At 40.7% G+C, this 22226-nt stretch overlaps 1 protein-coding gene, 1 long non-coding RNA gene and 1 pseudogene across 2 annotated transcripts in view; 1 reads left to right on the top strand and 2 right to left on the bottom strand.

Moving 5' to 3' along the window:
• The window catches only part of LOC149980902 (uncharacterized), a 5975-nt gene extending 36 nt beyond the window's left edge, over positions 1 to 5939 (top strand). Inside the window, exons 1-2 of the long non-coding RNA XR_016483219.1 lie at positions 1 to 272; positions 4886 to 5939. The exon at positions 1 to 272 is cut by the window's left edge and continues 36 nt beyond it. This is a non-coding gene — a long non-coding RNA (uncharacterized LOC149980902). The remainder of the gene's footprint in view (positions 273 to 4885) is intronic.
• Positions 5940 to 7712: 1773 nt separating this feature from the next.
• On the bottom strand, positions 7713 to 11865 carry LOC149980901 (uncharacterized; annotated as a pseudogene).
• A 67-nt stretch (positions 11866 to 11932) lies between these two features.
• The window catches only part of LOC110531936 (bromodomain-containing protein 3), a 34026-nt gene continuing 23732 nt past the window's right edge, over positions 11933 to 22226 (bottom strand). The window contains exon 12 of the mRNA XM_021615452.3: positions 11933 to 13987. Coding sequence (XP_021471127.1) covers positions 13869 to 13987 — 119 coding nt within the window. The 3' untranslated portion in view covers positions 11933 to 13868. The remainder of the gene's footprint in view (positions 13988 to 22226) is intronic.

The following is a 22226-nucleotide window of genomic DNA, read 5'->3' as shown; positions in this document are numbered from 1 at the left end:
AAACTGCAGAACAAGATATCTTTGACTCATTAAAACTGTCTTTTGTTACAACTGAAATCCACTCTGTCCAGCGTCCGTGATTGGGTCTCAACTCTCCAGTATTTAAACACTAACAGAACTTGGTAGCCAGAGGATAGTTGTTCTTGAATTCGATCTATGATAAGTTAGTGTGAGAGGACGAGACTGATCACGGCTAAAAAATCAGACGGAAGAGTGACTTCCCCAGCCATTCATCTTGCCTCAGGAAATCTGATCGGAGCGCTCTATATAAGGTGAGCAGAGCCTGTTATATCGAAATCTGCATATTGTATTATAGCCTAAACCAAATTTTGATCAGAAAGTACTGGGCGTGAGTATGAATCGGTGCCAAATTTTTACATAAGAACCTAAGACATTGATCGGGGAGATCTTGTTTTGCTCGTTTTTATTTTTTATTTTTGTATTTTTATTTTTTTATCAATTGGCCTATTATGAGATCTAAGTATGCACGTAAAAGATCCTATTAAATAAGTGCTTACTGTTTAATTGGTTGTGTTTAGAAGTGTAGTATGCATGTAAAAGATCCTATTAAATAAGTGCTTACTGTTTAATTGGTTGTGTTTAGAAGTGTAGTATGCATGTAAAAGATCCTATCCTATAAGTTCTAAACTGTTTAATTGGTTGTGTTTAGAGGTGTAGTTAATTAATAGATTGACTGAATCTGCATGTAAAAGATCCTATTGAATAAGTTGTAAACTGTTTAATTGGTTATGTTAGAGGTGTAGTCGAATAGATATAGGATATGTAAGTTTGGCCTTCCACAAGACAGAGATCGGGAATGATGTGGCTATTGCACATCAAACAATAAACATAATATGAACCAGAGTTGACATTCCATGATTTGGAGATGGGGGAAATTAAATTGAAAGAAACGTTTGTCGCGGAGTAGGTTGGGATACGTAACTGGGCTATTAGGCACACGTGCTGATAGACAAAGCCACCTTAGTATCGAATGGCCGTGCAACTTTGATTGACGGCAGCCGGGCTGGAATACTGATTTTCGCTTTTTTTTTCATTCCTGTTGATATTGCCTAAAGTTTAAAATTATTCTGACAATTGCTATAGAATCGCTGGAATTTACTGATATACGTTCATAAAGGAACTTACTGAATGGTTTCTAGAAAGTATTTAAATAAGCCACCGAGCTTATTACAGACTTTGTTTGACAGACGCTAAAAGCTACACACTGATTTTTGGGTTTTTCTATTCTATCCATATTTCCTAAAGATATAGAATTATTCTGACAATTGCTATAGAATCGCTCAAATTTACTGATATAAGTTCATAAAGGAAGTTACTGAATTGTTTACAGAAAGTATTTAAATAACTCACTGAACAACTCTTAGTTGTCTAGAAATTCTATCTATATTTCCTACAGAGCTAGAATTACTCTGAAAATAGTTATAGAACCGCGTATATTCACTGATATATTGTTCCAAAAGGAAATCGCCGAATCATTTCTAGAAAATACCTAAACGAATCGCTGAACAAATTCAAATAAAATACCGGAGAAACACACACGTGGCGGGCGTCACATACTGATAACCCCCTTTGTATGCGAGGGTGGGGGTGGAAGAGATAAGCCATAGCCAGTACAGCAGTACATCCCTGGTCTCGACCAGGGACGGGCTAAGCATACAACGATAGAAATAAACACCACATAGTAAGGTTTGAATATACCTAAATAACGCATTATACACATTATCAGACGAACTAGATAAAATGTCTGCAGCCACCACGCCCAAACTAAAATTCAATGAATATTTAGATCAGAGTATGATTGATAGAGCGGGAGGTAAAGAACAGTATGGGAAAGTGGAGAAAGTGTGGAAAGGATTACGGATAAAATGGACACAAGCAGGTTATTTTAGCGGAGGACCCCCTACAGGGGGGAAACTCCAAGATATGCAGACAGAATTAGAGGACGCAGTAGAGCATGCAAAAGCGAGTGAGGCGGAGAGAAACAAGATACACAGGTTCAAAAAAGTAGGTACAAGAGAGAGAGAGAAAGCGGAGGTGGAGCTCAAGATAGGTACATGGGCCATACAGGAGAGTAGGAGGGTGCTACCCAAAAACACACCAGACATGATGTGCGTGGCTATTGTGGCGTCGGGGGATGTTAAAGCTCCGCCTGAGAACTTGCCCACGGCTCCCCCTGTGGCCGTTTCTCCCTCACTATATCCACAATTGACAATGGAGGCAGTTCAGCCCCCGCCATACTCAAAGGGACAAAATCACCGGAGCCCGTCACACAACCCATTCCTGCCCAGGGCACCTCCCACAATACAGGCTCCAGTTCTGAGAATAGACCAAGGGGAGTTAAAAGGGGAAATTACACTGGGGATAACGGCTGGCCATATGGTATGTGAACAGTTCGAAACTGGGATTCCAGGAGCAGGAGACCTCCCCCAGGAACGGAGGCCGCAATGCTCCTCTGTGAACTCTCTCACCTCTGAAACCAGAGGACACCTACAAACAAGATTAGATTCAAACCACTTCTATCAGACGGATAGGGAGGACTGTCATCAGAACATGGATATCGAAAACGAAGAAGAAATTGACATGGTGCTCACCCCAGCTCCGATGGGAGCTCCAAACGTGACTAAGATGCAGGAGCTGCTGAAATCATCAATAGCTCGAGCTAAGGAACTCAGGGAGCTAATAGCTAACCAAGATAACAACAGAGAGGGAGCCTACCGTGTGGAAGGCATAATGAGAGGAACAGTAACCAAAGTTACCGAATCAATGGGGTCCGAAACACTCCGTCGGTTCTCTAGAATTGCTGATAGAAGAGAGCGAGAGCAGGAGATGGCAGGACAGTACCCCCTGCGACCGACACCAGGTGATGCACACACTGTGGAGTACCAGCCCTGGAAAATGACTGATTTAACAACACTGATGGGACAGATGCCTAGCCTACATGGAGGAGCTTCAGCGTGGCTACTGCAACTGCAGACACTTACGTCAGGCCTGCAACTCTGCCTAGGAGACATGAAAGCACTTCTAGCAAGAGCCACCGACTGCGCAACCATGGAGGCCCTCATGACAGCAGCTGACCTTGGATGGCGGGCCCCAACACTGCCCATAGACCACTTCCGTAACAGATTATGGGAAGTTCTACGGAGAGCATACCCTACAGAAAGAAACCATGCCACCTTATCCTCCTTTACAATCAACCCAGGTGAGCAACCTGCAGCATACCTGGACAGGGCTAAGACCACATGGAGATCGGTCCACGAAGAACCATTCGATCACACTGATACCACACTCAGCATGTGGAAGGAAATGGTGGTCAACGGGTGTCCTGGAGATGTTAAAACCAAACTCAGAGGAACGGTAGGGTTGATTACACTTCCTCTGACCCAATTCAATACGCATGTGCACCACCATGTGACCCAGCACAACAAGGAAAGAGGGGGTGCTGAGAGCCAGGTGCAGTCCCTCCAGGTACAACTCCTGAAACTCCAATTGAAGGAAGCACAACAAGGAGAAAAACCTAAGAAACAGAAATGAAGGAGACAGGCACCAAAACAGACATCTCTCAAATAGTGGCCCAGACTATCTCCCAGATGATTCAACAGCAGGCCGGTCCTCAACCAGCCAACCCGGGGCCTACTCCAGTGGGGCAACCTGGAGTTACTCAGCCTTGGTATCCCCCGCAACCACAACTTGCATACCAGCCGCAATGGATACCAGGTCATCCAAGAGGAGGGGTTTGTTTCAACTGTAGAACTCCAGGGCACTACTCACGAGAGTGTCCATACCCACTCACACCACAACAACGCCAGTGGAACTCTACGAGAGGTCCATTTGGGAAGGAAAGGGGTGGAAATAGACCTCAACAGTACGAACATCAGCACACCCACACCCATGCATCAGCAACCCGCATACAACCAACCGCAGTTCCAGGGAATGACTGGGAACACCATCCCCTGGCCATAAAAATGCCCACCACCCACGGCAGAAGAAGGAAACAGCAACTCCCAGACGGTTCACATGTCACCCTTGAATCAGCCATCATCCCTTAACCAGCATCGGCCCAATTAGCAGAAATCATCGGATTGACGCAGGTCCTCATCAGAGGAAAAGGAAAGACTGAATATCTATACAGACTCAGCCCATGCCCATAAAGCAGTCCACACTGATGGACCCAGGACTTTTATGAGAAACACATGGCCCCACACACGAAGGCAAACTAAGGACCCTCCAAAAGGCCTCGCAAATCTGGTGGCACCCTCACATAAAAAATATGACTGACTTATTTTATGACGGTGATTTATTTTGTGACGAATGCAATGTTTGTGACAGACACAACCCAAAGAAACCATATCGAACACCAATGGGCTCATACTTAATACCTAATGCATGTTTTCAGGATATTAGTATAGACTACACCGACATGGGCCCCGACAATTTATCTAAAGGCAAACGCTATCTCCTAGTTGTAGTAGATAGGTTCTCCAAATGGGTAGAGGCAATACTAACAAAAGGGGAGGATGCTAGGTCAGTCTTTGAGTGGCTACAAACCAAACTAATACCCAGGTATGGCATCCCAAGACAAATCAAATTTGACAAATGGCTCACATTTAACAAACACCTGAGACAGGTGGAAGAAAGATTTGGCATAACCCACTGATTTGGATCTGTGTACAGGCCCCAATCCCAAAATCTGGTGGAACGTCAAACCAAAAGCAAAAGCTAAGATAGCTAAAGTATGTGCCTCATGGGATAATGACTGGTAGAGTCATGCATGGTCCACCAAGGGAGGGAGGTCATATGCCCGCCCTTGATGTACAACAAATTGTAATGTCTAATTATGTGAAAAAACTGACGGTTCTCTCTGCAGCACTCTCTACCCAGGTTCACAAGGTCCAGGAGGGGGAGCTGCCGGGGGACACGCCACTACTGAAGGTAAAGGTTGGTGACTGGGTGAGGGTTAAAGTCCACAAGAGAAAGTGGCTGGAACCCAGGTGGACTGGACCGTACGAAGTGAAGGAGGTTACTTCACACTCAGTCCAGGTCAAAGGTAAATCAGGCGCACCTTGGCACCCACCGCCTTACACATTGCACCCCAGCCCCAATTCCTTCTAGAACACTGACTGAAGTCAGAGCTGATTTGAGCGGCCTAAATTCGATTCCAAATGAAGACACTCCTTCCTCAGGTGATGCGGCATCAAACTCCGCCTCCCCTGAGAAGGGAACCTCGCCCAGTTAGAGGGAAATTTCTCCCTCTCTGGGTGAGGCTGGGGATATCTGGTCCCTTATTTGTGATATTCCTACTGATATTTGGAGTAACCCTAGGACTTTCACATGGTTAATTGAACAACTATTTCACCCTGCCACATCACGTACACCAACCCCTACACATGTCACTAACTCCTTTCCTGATATCACTCCCTCCAATCACTCCCGTCCCAAACGTAGCACTACACCTACAGACCCACCATGCAACCCAGACAAGGTTAGGAGCACCACCTTATGTATACCCACGATTGCAACCGCCACCTTTCTGCTATAGTTTTCACGTCTAATAGACGTGAAGAGAGGGATTTGTTATATAAGTATTCATACACATAGCTCATATAAACAAAGACATTCCGTCGTAAGAACACATACACCCAGCCACTCTATTGGTCGGATGCTCAGGATAAGGCTCTGCTGTGCACCAATGGGGCTTCTGCTCTGGCTAGAGCAAGGCCCGCCTCCAACCCTCCGACCAGTCAAGAAGACCGAAACGACAAGACTCCACCTACTTTATTCTATGTATAAAAATGAATGTAACTGTTGTATAAGGCCTCTTTTTCACCTGACTCCTTGCCGAGTTATGTGAACTAGGTCCGTGCACGTAAAACTGCAGAACAAGATATCTTTGACTCATTAAAACTGTCTTTTGTTACAACTGAAATCCACTCTGTCCAGCGTCCGTGATTGGGTCTCAACTCTCCAGTATTTAAACACTAACACTGCCTGTTGCATTAGCAAATGTTAGATAGCATGCTAACGTTATTCTAGCAAGCTACCAGCATATCGATGGTGAGTTATTGAACGCTAGTAACGTTATTTCCTGAACTAAGCATAACAGACATTTCATCCGGTAGGACGAATCCTTCATTCCGAGAAAATAAAACATTTATTTTCAGGAGGTGTGGGAGAGCGATTTCTGACACGCTTGAGCAAAGTGCTGCTGAGTGGATGACTGTTTTGTGAGTGACAGGCTCCCGGTGGGTGGGGTTTACACTTTAGGACTCTTGGATTTAACCAAACTGAAGAGGATTGGATCAATTCTGCGTGTCGTCGCTTGCAGCCGAGCAAAACAAGTTCCCCCAATGAGTGTACCGACTCGCCGATGTTGCTTGCATCTTTTTCCAACATGATTCGTTTTTTTCTTCCAGTTTCAGATTGATTTGATTTTTGAGTAAAAGTATACTTGTTTAATTTTTTTATGTAGTGAAGTAAAAGTAAAAGTCGACATAAAGAGTAAAAAGTAAAGTACGGATACCCAAAAAAAACTACTTAAGTACAGTAACGAAGTATTTCTACTTCATTACTTTACGCAACTGACTGCAAGAAGTTAACGTAATCAACAACCTTTAAACCTTTAAGTTTGGTGCAAAATTGTTAACGTTACTAGTGGGTGCATTATAATTAGCCTTGACCCAGTCATAACGGCTCATATGGCAGAAGACTATCTTCTGTTTCGTGAGGCAACTTTATGTAAATAGAGCGTGGGGTAACAGCTGGAGAGGAGTTCCAGAGCTTTGGTGGAACAAGGTGGCCAGCTGTGGTAGAATGGAGTGAGAATGTGGGTTGGCAGGGGAAAAGGTTGGGGAGAATGTCAGAGGCAAGGTGGTGATGAGCTTTGTCTGTCAGAAAGAGGATATTGTATTCAATTCGGTGGCAGACAGGGTACCAGGGGAATTCATGGTGGATGGGGGTGATGAAGACGGTAGGTAGCTTAGTGGTTAACACATTGGGATGAAAAGGTAAAAAAAATATGTCCATGTGCCTTTGAACAAGGCACTTAACCGTAATTACTTCAAGGTTGCCTTTGATAATTGCAGTCCCTCGCCGCGACCCCACTCTCAGTATTAATACACACTTGTAGATTGTGAAATAGGACAAATATAAGCACCCACCAAATTATTGTTATGTGCTGTCAGGAACATTTGGAGTTTATGGAGAGAGCTTGAGTTGAAGCTGGAGAGTAATTAGTTTCAGTAGTGGAGTCGGGAGGAGATGAATGCAGGGACAGTTTGATTAAAGATTTTTCATTAAACTGTACTCTTTTCTTTTTTTTTTATGTCAGATGGTCCAGCACCATTCTCGGAAATGCTTTAATTTTTGGTGTTATTCTCAATTCTAGAAAAGGCTTAAAATACAGGATAAAGTCTTGCTATGACACATGCTTGCGCAAAACACAAGGCCCTAATTATAAACAACATCCATGGCAGATTGCCAGTGTGCTGCTGTAAAACTGGGGTTTTAGGTTTGTGATTCCTTCAGCCACATCTTGTCCTACTCGTGTGACACGACTGGGTGCCCTCAATGCGCGCTATCCACAGCTGCTTGGCCAGGTCATCCGACAGGGCCTCTGCACCTTTCCAAAGTAGTTTAGAATGAGGTTAATGTTGTGCATGTTCTTGCTGTCTTGCTGTCTGATGAACCTGGAGTGCTCATGGAATGACCTCATGTATTAGTAGATACATGAGGTCATTCCATGAGCACTCCAGGTTCTTCAGTTCATGGTGGCCCTCCAGCAGCTCAGCTTGCTCTGTCATTACGGAGTGTCTGCCACATTCTGAGGTACTTATCGGGAATGGAGGAGGAATATTAATACACATATAAATTGTTACTGCACGGCAGTGCTCTCCAACCCTGTTCAAGGGTTGGAGGTTTTCACTCCAGTCACAGTGATAACTTACCTGATTTAGCTTACCTGGTGAGATAGATTATGGTTGGAGTGAAAACCTACAGTGTCGGATCAAAGCAAAAATATAAACACAACATGCAACAATTTCAAAGATTTCACTGAGCTACAGTTCATATAAGGAAATCAGTCAATTGAAATAAATTAATTAGGCCCTAATCAATGGATTTCACATGACTGGGAATACAGATATGCATCTGTTGGTCACAGATATCTTTAAAAACAAATGTAGGGGTGTGGATCAGAAAACCAGTCAGTATCTGGTGTGATCACTATTTGTCTAATGCAATGCGACATAATTCCTTTGCATACGTTGATCCAGAGCAATGTGTGACATGTCTGGTGAGTATGCAGGCCATGGAAGAACTGGGACATTTTCAGCTTTCAGGATTGCATTATCATGCTGAAACATGAGCCGATGGCGGCAGATGAATGTTTACGATAAATAACAAAATAGCAGTTAATTATAAAATAGCCACCACCAGTCTTGCATTACAATTAGTCTGTCAGTTTTGCTTTTGAATAATGAGGATAAACTTACTCTACCAAAACGCTCTGTCCTCTGGTCAGGCATTGTCAAAAATGCTTGTCGTGACATGCCTGGCGCAGCCATATTCATCTCTTCATATGAAAGAGAACACGTCTGTTGAAGATGGTGCAAAAGTTGATGGTGGCAGGCCAGTAGTCACTCTTTCATGCCTGCTTTACCGATCTCCTTGCAGGTCTCGAAATGGAGCTCAGGCAATGCCAGATTTTAACGACCTAAAGAGAGGAATGAGTCAATAAAGTTGATCGGTTTAAAAGTCGAACAAGACAAACTAAATAAAGATATACTGCATCCTTAGTATTCATGGTTAAAAGTGCAACAGATCTGCCAGGGCAAACCCTAATTGCGGGTTGTGGACACAGAAAAAAACGTTGCAGGATCTCTACAAGCAGAAGATGATCTAAATAAAAACATCAGATAATCGAATACAATTAATGACATAGGATATTCAACATGGCAAGGAAGGTAAATAGAATGTGTTATCTTTTTAAACACAAAAAAGTTACCAAGATGGTTTGAAGCAGGGCTGCCGTCAGTGGGAGGCAGTGGCTGTAGAAAGCCTTTCACCATGGCATATCGATTGTGGACCACAAAAATGGAATGCCTGACTGTTTCACAATCAGCACAGAAGAAGGGACACGGAAGGCAGTCTCTACAGCGCACGACAGCTGGGTTGATAACGCACTGTTGACATTTGGGTGATGAGGTGACATCCTCCACTGCCAGCCAGTTGTCAATGAGATATGGTCTTGACTGATTGAGTTATTATGCTATTGAATCATCACGCAATTAATTAAAAGCAAACACAAAATGAACATCCATCTCTGCATCTATCACAAAGCTGATATTCAAACAAATTCAAGAAAATGTGTTATGCAATACAAATTGTAACTAAAATCTTAGTTCTCTTGATTTTTTTCAAGAAGCAGCATCAGCCAACTGTTGATATTGGAGAAACACTACAAAAATGCTTTATTTGAAAGTGCAAGGTAGCATTATTACATTATTTAAAAAAAACTAAAAACATTGCTAGGGGTCCTTGAATGAGCTATCGGACAGAAACGTTAGGGTCCTTCTCTATGGGCCAAGGCGGTTTCAATGCACCTAGTCTTGCGACTCTGGGACTTTTCTAAATGTCTAGAGCCACATAACTCACCATGCACTATCGACTTGAGCTCTAGAACAGGTATCTAAAGTTTCAGAGCTCTAGGTCTGACGGTTCTTTGATAGTTTGAACAAAGGTAACTATTGCAGGCTCTGTGTGTCTGTTAGCCCCACATTGTGTCACTCCGTCCTTGCTGTGTTTGTGTGTGAGTTTTTATTGGAAATAAGATGGGAGAAATTACTGATTTACAGTTCATGAGGGTTGCCTAATCACACATATGAAGTTTTGGAAAGATGTGTATTTTTTAAACCTTCGAAACAGCCCCTATGCCCCCAATTTAAGGCGCTTCCGGTTGGAACCGGAAGGACAGCCGATTGTCCTTGCAGTGGCAGACCACCTGTAACAACACCTGCACAGGATCGGTACATCCGAACATCACACCTGCGGGACAGGTACAGGATGTCAACAACAACTGCCTGAGTTACACAAGGAACGCACAATCCCTCCATCAGTGCTCAGACTGTCCACAATAGGCTGAGAGAGGCTGGACTTAGGGCTTGTAGGCCTGTTGTAGTAAGGCAGGTCCTCATCAGACATCACCGGCAACAACGTCGCCTATGGGCACAAACCCACCGTTGCTGGACCAGACAGCACTGGCAAAAAGTGCTCTTCACTGACGAGTTGCGGTTTTCTCACAAGGGGTGATGGTCGGATTCGCATTTATCGTCGAAGGAATGAGCGTTACACCGAGGCCTGTACTCTGGAGCAGGATCGACTTGGAGGTGGAGGGTCCATCGACGTCTGGGGCGGTGTGTCACAGCATCATCAGACTGAGCTTGTTATCAATGCAGGCAATCTCAACGCTGTACATTACAGGGAAGACATCCTCGTCCCTCATGTGGTACCCTTCCTGCAGGCTCATCCTAACATGCAGCATTACAATACCACCAGCCATACTGCTCGTTCGATGCGTGATTTCTGGCAAGACAGGAATATCAGTGTTCTGCCATGGCCAACGAAGAGCCCTGATCTCAATCCCATTGAGCACGTCTGGGACCTATTGGATCGGAGGGTGAGGGGTAGGGCCGTTCCCCCCAGAAATGTCCGGGAACTTGCAGGTGCCTTGGTGGAAGAGTGGGGTAACATCTCACAGAAAGAACTGGCAAATCTGGTACAGTCCATGAGGAGGAGATGCACTGCAGTACTTAATGCAGCTGGTGGCCACACCAGATACTGACTTACTTTTGATTTTGACCCCCACTTTGTTCAGGGACACATTATTCAATTTCTGTTAGTCACATGTCTGTGGAACTTGTTCAGTTTATGTCTCAGTTGAATCTTATGTTCATACAAATATTTACATGTTAAGTTTGCTGAAAATCAATGCAGTTAACAGTGAGAGGACGTTTATTTTTTTGTTGAGTTTAGGTGCGCATTCTTCTCTCTTCCATAGCAGGCATAAAAGAAACACAGACCGGACAAGTGGCACCCACAAATGGATTATGTTCATTGTAGGTAATTACCATGTTTTCTGCACTATAACTCCCTACTATCATTACACAGTTCAGGCTGGATCTGATTTATCGCTAGAGAAACTGTGCAATGGGCATATAGAGCACAGAGAAAAAAACTAAAACGAAACAATTAGTTGCTTTAAATCTGGAAAAATAACAGAAATGTTGGTTAATCGCTCATCACTTACCTTAACCCTTACCCTTATTCTAAACATAACCCTTACCCTTATTCTAAACCTAACCCTAACTGTAACATTAGCAAGTAGTTGCTTATCAACAGATAGTATGACACTTTCTGTAGCATCCAAATAAAGTGTGATTTTGTATTAGATTACCGCCGACATAAGGACAAAAATTAGCAGACAACAGGTGAAGTAAGTTGAAATTAAGTGTGTTCAACATTCTGACTTGTAATGAGACTGTTCAGGAATGCTGAGTTAGAGATGAATGTGCAAGTATTTCAATCTCTGATTCTAAAAGAGGCTACCTGTGTATGTATTGGGGCATGGCAGTATAAGCTCAGGCATATGTATAATTTCTAGATTTTTTTGCATTTCAATGCAGTATTATCATAAGTAAACTGACAAACTGAAACAATTACAAAAATAAACAAACTGTTCCAACAGCAAGTAGAGGTTGATTATGTGTACTGTCATGTGGAATAGAAGTGTGCTCTTTTAATTAAATGTCTGTCTACTACTATAAATTCTGACTTACCACAAACCTTTGACATAGCTATGCCAGTTATTGGCCTAAACAGCTGTGATGTGGATGGGATACAAAGGAGCTCACAATCGTGTATGTTTATGTGGTTTATTTATGAAAACAAAGGAACTCAGAAAAATATGGTATCCCATGTAAATAATTACATCAAATATTAACTTTTTGTTTGCCCAGCATCCCTATGTAATTTCACCCTTAAACCCTAAAACTACAACACAAATCTTTAATTCTCAAAGATTGATGTCTACAGAAGTTACAATACAGTGCTAAAAAATATTTCAGAAAGTTACAGCAGGAGTGCATGCAAATACATAAAATGATTTTATTAAAATATAAAAATGATCTATTATATGTTGAACAAGAACTAAAATGAACAAATAAGTGAATATGGTGAAAACAATTCGTATGACATCCCTCAGGCAAAAACAGCTTTTTTTTTTTTATGTAAGAGGTTGTCTGAATCTGTATAATGAGGTTAATGGGGATTTAGCAGATCAAGTTTAAAACATCACCACTACTAACAACTAACCAAATGATCTCAGCTTCGTGAACTGCAGTTGTAAATTATCTAAAATTGATAGAAAATACACTTACCATCTCAGAAATTACAGATACATAATTGTAAAAATCCAGTCACAACAGGTGTATTGTAAAAGGTAAACAAGGAGTTTGAATTCATGATTCTGAATTTGGAAGGAAGACTAGGTTGTGTATTATGACACATCTACCTAGTTCTGTTTACAGAGGTCTTTGTAATGCTCAAATATGAACAAAATAACAATACGATTATTTACTTTTAGATTCTAATTTCCTGTCTTGTGTACGTTTTTGTACACGTGGCGATTAGTTGTTTACGCAGAGGAGACAGAGAGCCCATTGCTCTCCACTCTTAAAAGAAACAGGCTATACTGTGAGTGTTAATTCACCTACATATGGAATACAACCATAATGTTCAAATGAAAGACTAGCTCAAACACAGACAAAGGAAAAAGTTATAACATTCAATAATGAAAGTTGTCAGATATGGCACATGCCAAATATACAAACAGGCTGGGAAACAAACCACAAGAGTGTGTGATGTGTGTTACATCTTAGTAGGGGAGCATTTAACATTAACACTGGCTGCAAAAAGTGAATTTGTATATGCCACCACATACTGTGGACAGAATATCAAAGCATGAGACTCAAAAATAATCTTTAAGACAATCAGAAAATGTATCAAACAGCAACTTTACTTTGCCATAAATGTGTAGATAAAACACTCAGTAAATAGGTAGGGCCATGATTAAGTCAATGTATCACTCAATCGCAGTCTAGTGTTAACCGTCAACTACATTGAACAGACCCTTGAGACAACAGATTTACAAACACTGAATGGAGAATGGAAGATTGAGAACAAAAATAAACAGTTATCAATTATCTTCTATAGATGATCGTTAAAACCATTTGTTTTACATTGTCAACAAAAATTGTATGTATGACCATAAAAATAACAATTATCTTAATTTCTTAAATATAGCTGTATCCATAAAACCGAAAAAAAAAAAAAAAAAAAAAAGGAATAATGTGTGGTGGCAAAGGTCAAACTAGAGGCAACAGCCATCCCAGGAAGAGAAAGACCATATTTGTTCCTTGAGACAATTTTGTCCAAACCAAAATCAATCTCAGTGTTTCTTAACGGTTTACTACTTATGTAACATAGTCTTTAAAAAATTATAATATTAACTAAACGCATGTTGTTCTGGTGATACCAGGCATTTCCCTTTAAGGGCCAGCAAAAACAAATCCTGACTATGTTCAGTCAGCTATATCTTCTTACACGTTTCCTATGTTTTTCTTTAAAGGCATTTCTAAATACAAAACATTAGCAATATCCTCGTCATCAAAAGTATTTTCATTATCTTATAAAAGTCATCCAGGGGAAGAAAAAAAGAGAGTAGACTACTAGCTAGAAAGGGGGGTAAATTAACTACGGTAAGAGAGGGACTGGACTGTATGTGGGTCTTTCTCTGATCAATCGGAGTCACTGCTTTCTGAGCTGGAGCCACTGGAGCTGCTGCTGCCAGAGTCAGAAGAGCTGCTGCTGCCACTCATTCGAGAGGCGCCCCCTGCTAGAGCCGAGCCTGCCTTCTCTGCACAGGAGAAGGAAGGAGGTAAGGGGAAAGTTAATACTGAGGCATACAGTCAAATCCAGACATATCAACTAAAGAAAACAGACAAACATCCTTTTCACAGAGAGCATCAATGGGAGAAGGGAGTAGTACACAGCGGTGTACGCGATCTTCAGTTTCTTGGCAATTTCTCACATGGAATAGCCTTCATTTCGCAGAACAAGAAAAGACAGACGAGTTTCAGAAGAAAGGTCTTTGTTTCTGGCCATTTTGAGCCTGTAATCGAACCCACAAATGCTGATGCTCCAGATATTCAACAAGTCTAAAGAAGGACAGTTTTATTGCTTCTTTAATCAGTACAACAGTTTTCAGCTGTGCTAACGTAATTGTAAGTGTTTTCTAATGATCTATTAGCCTTTTAAAATTATGAACTTGGATTAGCTAACACAACGTGACATTGGAACACAGGAGTGATTGTTGCTGATAATGGGCCTCTGTAGGCCTATGCAGATATTCAATTTAAAAAAATCTGCCATTTCCAGCTGCAATTGTAATTTAAACATTAACAATGTCTACACTGTATTTCTGATCAATTTTATGTTATTTTAAATGGACAAGAAATGTGCTTTTCGTTCAAAAAAAAAACAAGGACATTTCTAAGTGACCCCAAACTTTTGAACGGTTTAATAAATATACACGCATATCCTCAAACACATATACATACATATACAGTGCCTTGCGAAAGTATTCGCCCCCCTTGAACTTTGCGACCTTTTGCCACATTTCAGGCTTCAAACATAAAGATATAAAACTGTATTTTTTTGTGAAGAATCAACAACAAGTGGGACACAATCATGAAGTGGAACGACATTTATTGGATATTTCAAACTTTTTTAACAAATCAAAAACTGACAAATTTGGCGTGCAAAATTATTCAGCCCCCTTAAGTTAATACTTTGTAGCGCCACCTTTTGCTGCGATTACAGTTGTAAGTCGCTTGGGGTATGTCTCTATCAGTTTTGCACATCGAGAGACTGACATTTTTTCCCATTCCTCCTTGCAAAACAGCTCGAGCTCAGTGAGGTTGGATGGAGAGCATTTGTGAACAGCAGTTTTCAGTTCTTTCCACAGATTCTCGATTGGATTCAGGTCTGGACTTTGACTTGGCCATTCTAACACCTGGATATGTTTATTTTTGAACCATTCCATTGTAGATGTTGCTTTATGTTTTGGATCATTGTCTTGTTGGAAGACAAATCTCTGTCCCAGTCTCAGGTCTTTTGCAGACTCCATCAGGTTTTCCTCCAGAATGGTCCTGTATTTGGCTCCATCCATCTTCCCATCAATTTTAACCATCTTCCCTGTCCCTGCTGAAGAAAAGCAGGCCCAAACCATGATGCTGCCACCACCATGTTTGACAAACATAACGTTTTGCATTGTTGCCAAAAAGTTCAATTTTGGTTTCATCTGACCAGAGCACCTTCTTCCACATGTTTGGTGTGTCTCCCAGGTGGCAAACTTTAAACAACACTTTTTATGGATATCTTGAAGAAATGGCTTTCTTCTTGCCACTCTTCCATAAAGGCCAGATTTGTGCAATATACGACTGATTGTTGTCCTATGGACAGAGTCTCCCACCTCAGCTGTAGATCTCTGCAGTTCATCCAGAGTGATCATGGGCCTCTTGGCTGCATCTCTGATCAGTCTTCTCCTTGTATGAGCTGAAAGTTTAGAGGGACGGCCAGGTCTTGGTAGATTTGCAGTGGTCTGATACTCCTTCCATTTCAATAGTATCGCTTGCACAGTGCTCCTTGGGATGTTTAAAGCTTGGGAAATCTTTTTGTATCCAAATCCGGCTTTAAACTTCTTCACAACAGTATCTCGGACCTGCATGGTGTGTTCCTTGTTCTTCATGATGCTCTCTGCGCTTTTAACGGACCTCTGAGACTATCACAGTGCAGGTGCATTTATACGGAGACTTGATTACACACAGGTGGATTGTATTTATCATCATTAGTCATTTAGGTCAACATTGGATCATTCAGAGATCCTCACTGAACTTCTGGAGAGAGTTTGCTGCACTGAAAGTAAAGGGGCTGAATAATTTTGCACGCCCAATTTCTCAGTTTTTGCTTTGTTAAAAAAGTTTGAAATATCCAATAAATGTCGTTCCACTTCATGATTGTGTCCCACTTGTTGTTGATTCTTCACAAAAAAATACAGTTTTATATCTTTATGTTTGAAGCCTGAAATGTGGCAAAAGGTCGCAAAGTTCAAGGGGGCCAAATACTTTCGCAAGGCACTGTACATTCTAGAGGTCTACCGATTAATAGGAATGGCCAATTAATTAGGGCCGATATCAAGTTTTCATAACAATCGGAAATCGGTATTTTTGGGCGCAGATTTTTCAGATTTTTTTTTATACCTTTATTTAACTTCTTCGATATAGGGGGCGCTCTTTTAATTTTTGGATAATAAAACGTTCCCGTTTTAAACAAGATATTTTGTCACGAAAAGATGCTCGACTATGCATATAATTGACAGCTTTGGACAGAAAACACTGACGTTTCCAAATCTGCAAAGATATTATCTGTGAGTGCCACAGAACTGATGCTACAGGCGAAACCAAGATGAAATTTCAAACAGGAAATGCCCCAGATTTTGAATGCGCTTTGTTCCAATGTCTCCTTATATGGCTGTGAATGCGCAAGGAATGAGCCTACACTTTCTGTCGTTTCCCCAAGGTGTCTGCAGCATTGTGACGTATTTGTAGGCATATCATTGGAAGATTGACCATAAGAGACTACATTTACCAGGTGCTCCGTCTGGTGTCCTCCGTTGCAATTATTGCGTAATCTCTAGCTGCGTGCATTTTTCCATTTGCTTCAGAGGAGAAACTCAACTGCCACGAATGACTTATCATCGAATAGATATGTGAAAAACACCTTGAGGATTGATTCTAAACAACGTTTGTCATGTTTCTGTCGATATTATGGAGTTAATTTGGAAAAAAGTTTGGCGTTGTAATGACTGAATTTTCTGGGTTTTTTCTTAGCCAAACGTGATGAACAAAACGGAGCGATTTCTCCTACACAAATAATATTTTTGGAAAAACTGAACATTTGCTATCTAACAGAGTCTCCTCATTGAAAACATCCGAAGTTCTTCAAAGGTAAATTATTTTATTTGAATGCTTTTCTTGTTTTTGTGAAAATGTTGCCTGCTGAATGCTAGGCTTAATGCTATGCTAGCTATCAATACTCTTACACAAATGCTTGTGTAGCTATGGTTTAAAAGCATATTTTGAAAATCTGAGATGTAATGAGCTTGAGGCTATAATTACGCTCCCGGATACGGGATTGCTCGACGCAACAGGTTAACTAGGCAAGTCAGTTCAGAACACATTCTTATTTTCAATGACGGCCTAGGAACGGTGGGTTAACTTTTTATGGCTGCAGGGGCAGTATTGAGTAGCTTGGATGAAAGGTGCCCATATCAAACGGCCTGCTCCTCAGTCATTGTCGCTAATATTTACATATTATTATTAGTATTGGATACAAAACACTCTGACATTTCTAAAACTGTTTGAATTATGTCTGTGCGTATAACAGAACTCATATAGCAGGCAGAAACCTGAGAAATTCCATTTCCTGTTTGTTTTTCTGGAGGTGGCAGATTTTCAACCAAGGTCTCATTTAAATTACAGCGAGAAATGGATGAGTTTTCCTTCCTATGCCTTCCACTAGATGTCAGCAGTCAATAGAACTTTGTCTGATGACTCTAATGTGAAGGGGGGTCGATTGACACAGGAAATAGTCACCACAGCCATGAGTGGACCATGCTTTCACCAGGCGCGTTCACAGGGGAAGGACTTGCGTTCCACCGCTCATCTGAAGTAATTCTAATTCTCCGGTTGGAACGTTATTCAAGATATATGTAAACAACATTCTAAAGATTGATTCAGTACATCGTTTCTACTGACTGTTACGGAAGTTTTGGACATTTCATCACGTTATAGTGGACGCGCTTTGTGACTTTGGAATTGTTTACCAAACGCGCTAACCAAAGTAGCTAATTGGACATAAATAATGGACATTTTCGAACAAATCAAGCATTTATTGTGGACCTGGGATTTCTAGGACTGCATTCTGATGAAGTTCATCAAAGGTAAGGAAACATTTATCATGTAATTTCTGGTTTCTGTTGACTCCAACACGGAGGCTAATTTGGCTACTGTTCTGAGTGCCGTCTCAGATTATTGCATGGGTTGCTTTTTCCGTAAACTTATTTTGAAACCTGACACTGCAGATGCATTAAGGAGAGGTATAGTATCTATAATTCCATGTGTATAACTTGTATTATCATCTACATTTATGATGAGTATTTCTGTTGAAACGATGTGGCTATGCAAATTCACTTGATGTTTTTGGAACTAGGGAATCTAAATAGCCAATGTAAACTCAGATTTTTTAATAGAAATATGAACTTTATCAAACAAAACATGCATGTATTGTGTAACATGAAGTCCTATGAGTGTCATCAGATGAAGATAATTCAAGGTTAGTGATTAATTTTATCTTTATTTATGCTTTTTGTGAATGCTATATTTTGCTGGAAAATGGCTGTGTGGTTTGGTCGAGACCTCACAATCGTTTGTAGTGCTTTCGCTGAAAAGCTGATTTGAAATCAGACACTTTGGTGGGATTAACAACGATAATAGCTTTAAAATGATAAGACACATGTACATTTTAGTAATTGTAATTATGAGATTTCTGTGGTTTGAATTTGGCACCCTCTATTTTCACTGGTAGTTGTCATATCGATCCCGATATCGGGATTACAGCCATAACAGGTTACCTGCCTCGTTCAGGGACAGAACGACAGATTTTCACGTTTTTCAAGTTGCTAGGTAGCATTAAACTTATCTTATAAAAAAACAATCAATCAATCATAAATCACTAGCTATACACATGGTTGATGATATTACTAGTTTATCTAGCGTGTCCTGCGTTGCATATAATCGATGCAACGCTGGGGGATGATTTAACAAAAGCGCATTTGCGAAGAACGCACAATTGTTGTACCTAACCATAAACACCAATGCCTTTCTTAAAATCAATACACAGAAGTATACATTTTTAAACCTGCATATTTAGCTAAAAGAAATCCATGTTAGCCGGCAATATTAACCAGGTGAAATTGTGTCATTTCTCTTGCGTTCATTGCACGCAGAGTCAGGGTTATGCAACAGTTTGGGCAGCCTGGCTCATTGCAAACTAATTTGCCAGAATTGTACGTAATTAAGACATAACATTGAAGGTTGTGCAATGTAACAAGAATATTTAGACTTAGGGATGCCACACGTTAGATAAAATACCGTACGCTTCCGTATTTCACTGAAATAAAAGTTTGTTTTCGAAATGATAGTTTCCGGATTCGACCATATTAATGACCAAAGGCTTGTATTTCTGTGTGTTATTATGTTATAATTAAGTCTATGATTTGATAGGGCAGTCTGACTGAGCGATGGTAGGCAGCAGCAGGCTCGTAAGCATTCATTCAAACAGCACTTTCGTGCATTTTGCCAGCAGCTCTTTGCAAGCACAGTGCTATTTATGACTTCAATCCTATCAGCCTAATGGCTGGTGTAACCAATGTGAAATGGCTACCTAGTTAGCTGGGTGTGTGCTAATAGCGTTTCAAACGTCACTCGCTCTGAGACTTGGAGTAGTTATTCCCCTTGCTCTGCAAGGGCCGCGGCTTTTGTGGAGCGATGGGTAACGCTGCTTCGAGTGTGGCTGTTGTCGATGTGTTACAAATATAAAAACTATATTACCTAAAACATTGAAGTCTCATGTTAAAAGGAACCACCAACTTTCATACGTTCTCATGTTCTGAGCAAGGAACTCAAACGTTAGCTTTTTTACATGGCACATATTGCACTTTTACTTCTCCAACACTTTTTTTTTTGCATTATTTAAACCAAATTGAACATGTTTCATTATTTATTTGAGGCTAAATTGATTTTTATTGATGTATTATATTAAGTTAAAATAAGTGTTCATTCAGTATTGTTGTAATTGTCATTATTACAAATAAAAAATAAAAATCGTCCGATTAATCGGTAGCGGCTTTTTTGGTCCTCCAATAATCGGTATCGGTATTGAAAAATCATAATCGGTCGACCTCTAATACAAACATATATACACACATATACACACACACACATATATACAGTTGAAGTCGGAAGGTTACATACACTTAGGTTGGAGTCCTTAAAACTCATTTTTTAACCACTCCACAAATTTCTTGTTAACAAACTATAGTTTTGGCAAGTCGGTTAGGACATCTACTTTGTGCATGACACAAGTAATTTTTCCAACAATTGTTTACAGACATATTATTTCACTGTATCACAATTCCGGTGGGTCAGAAGTTTACATACACTAAGTTGACTGTGCCTTTAAACAGCTTTAGAAGCTTCTGATAGGCTAATTGACATCATTTGAGTCAATTGGAGGTGTACCTGTGAATGTATTTCAAGCCCTATCTTCAAACTCAATGCCTCTTTACTTGACATCATGGGAAAATCAAAAGAAATCAGCAAAAATAGTAGATCACAAGTTTGGTTCATCCTTGGGAGCAATTTCCAAATGGTACCACATTCATTTGTACAAACAATAGTACACAAGTATAAACACTAGAGGTCGACCTATTAATCGGAATGGCCGATTAATTAGGGCCGATTTCAAGTTTTCATAACAATCGGTAATCAGCATTTTTGGACACCGATCATGGCCGATTACATTGCACTCCACGAGGAGACTGCGTGGCAGGCTGACTACCTGTTTTGCGAGTGCAGCAAGGAGCCAAGGTAAGGTGCTAGCTAGCATTAAACGTATCTTATAAAACACAATCAATCTTAACATAATCACTAGTTAACCACACATGGTTGATGATATTACTAGTTTACCTAGCTTGTCCTGCGTTGCATATAATCGATGCGGTGACAGTTCATTTCTCATTGAGTCATTGCCTACTTCGCCAAACGGTTATTTAACAAGCGCATTCGCGAAAAAAGCACTGTCGTTGCACCAATGTGTACCTAACCATAAACATCAACGCCTTTCTTAAAATCAATACTCAAGTATATATTTTTAAACCTGGATATTTAGTTGATATTGCCTGCTAACATGACTTTCTTTTAATTAACTATGGAAATTGTGTAACTTTTCTTGCTTTTCGTGCAAGCAGTATATGCACCAGTTTGGGCCGCCTGGCTCGTTGCAAACTGTGTGAAGACCATTTATACTAACAAAGACCGTAATTAATTTGCCTGAATTGTACATAATTATGACATAACATTGAAGGATGTACAATGTAACAGCAATATTTAGACTTAGGGATGCCACCCGTTAGATAAAATACGGAACGGTTCTGTATTTCACAGAAAGAAGAAACATTTTGTTTTTGAAATGATAGTTTCCAGATTCGACCATATTAATGGCTTGTATTTCTGTGTGTTATGTTATAATTAAGTCTATGATTTGATATTTGATAGAGCAGTCTGACTGAGCGGTGGTAGGCAGCAGCAGGCTCGTAAGCATTCATTCAAACAGCACTTTAGTGTGTTTGCCAGCAGCTCTTCGTTGTGCTTCAAGCATTGAGCTGTTTATGACTTCAAGCCTATCAACTCCCGAGATTAGGAGTGTGTAACCGATGTGAAATGGCTAGCTAGTTAGCGGGGTGCGCGCTAATAGCGTTTCAATCGGTGACGTAACTCGCTCTGAGACCTTGAAGTAGTTGTTCCCCTTGCTCTGCAAGGGCCGCGGATTTTGTGGAGCGATGGGTAATGATGCTTCGAGGGTGGCTGTTGTCGATGTGTTCCTGGTTCGAGCCCAGGTAGGGGCGAGGAGAAGGACTGAAGCTATACTGTTACACTGGCAATACTAAAGTGCCTATAAGAACATCCAATAGTCAAAGATATGAAATACAAAAGGTATAGAGAAAAATAGTCCATTAGTCCTATAATTCCGATAATCCTATAACTCCTATAATAACTACAACCTAAAGCTTCTTACCTGGGAATATTATATAAAGTCCTATTAACAGGAACCACCAGCTTTCATATGTTCTCATGTTCTGAGCAAGGAACTTAAATGTTAGCTTTTTTACATGGCACATATTGCACTTTTACTTTCTTCTCCAACACTTTGTTTTAGCATTATTTAAACCAAATTGAACATGTTTCCTTATTTAT

This window comes from Oncorhynchus mykiss, chromosome 9, assembly GCF_057628025.1.
Source record: "Oncorhynchus mykiss isolate SJ-2025 chromosome 9, ASM5762802v1, whole genome shotgun sequence".
Taxonomy (NCBI): Eukaryota; Metazoa; Chordata; class Actinopteri; order Salmoniformes; family Salmonidae; genus Oncorhynchus; species Oncorhynchus mykiss.
The sequence above is the reverse complement of the archived record's forward strand: the minus strand, read 5'-3'. Positions and strand labels throughout refer to the sequence as shown.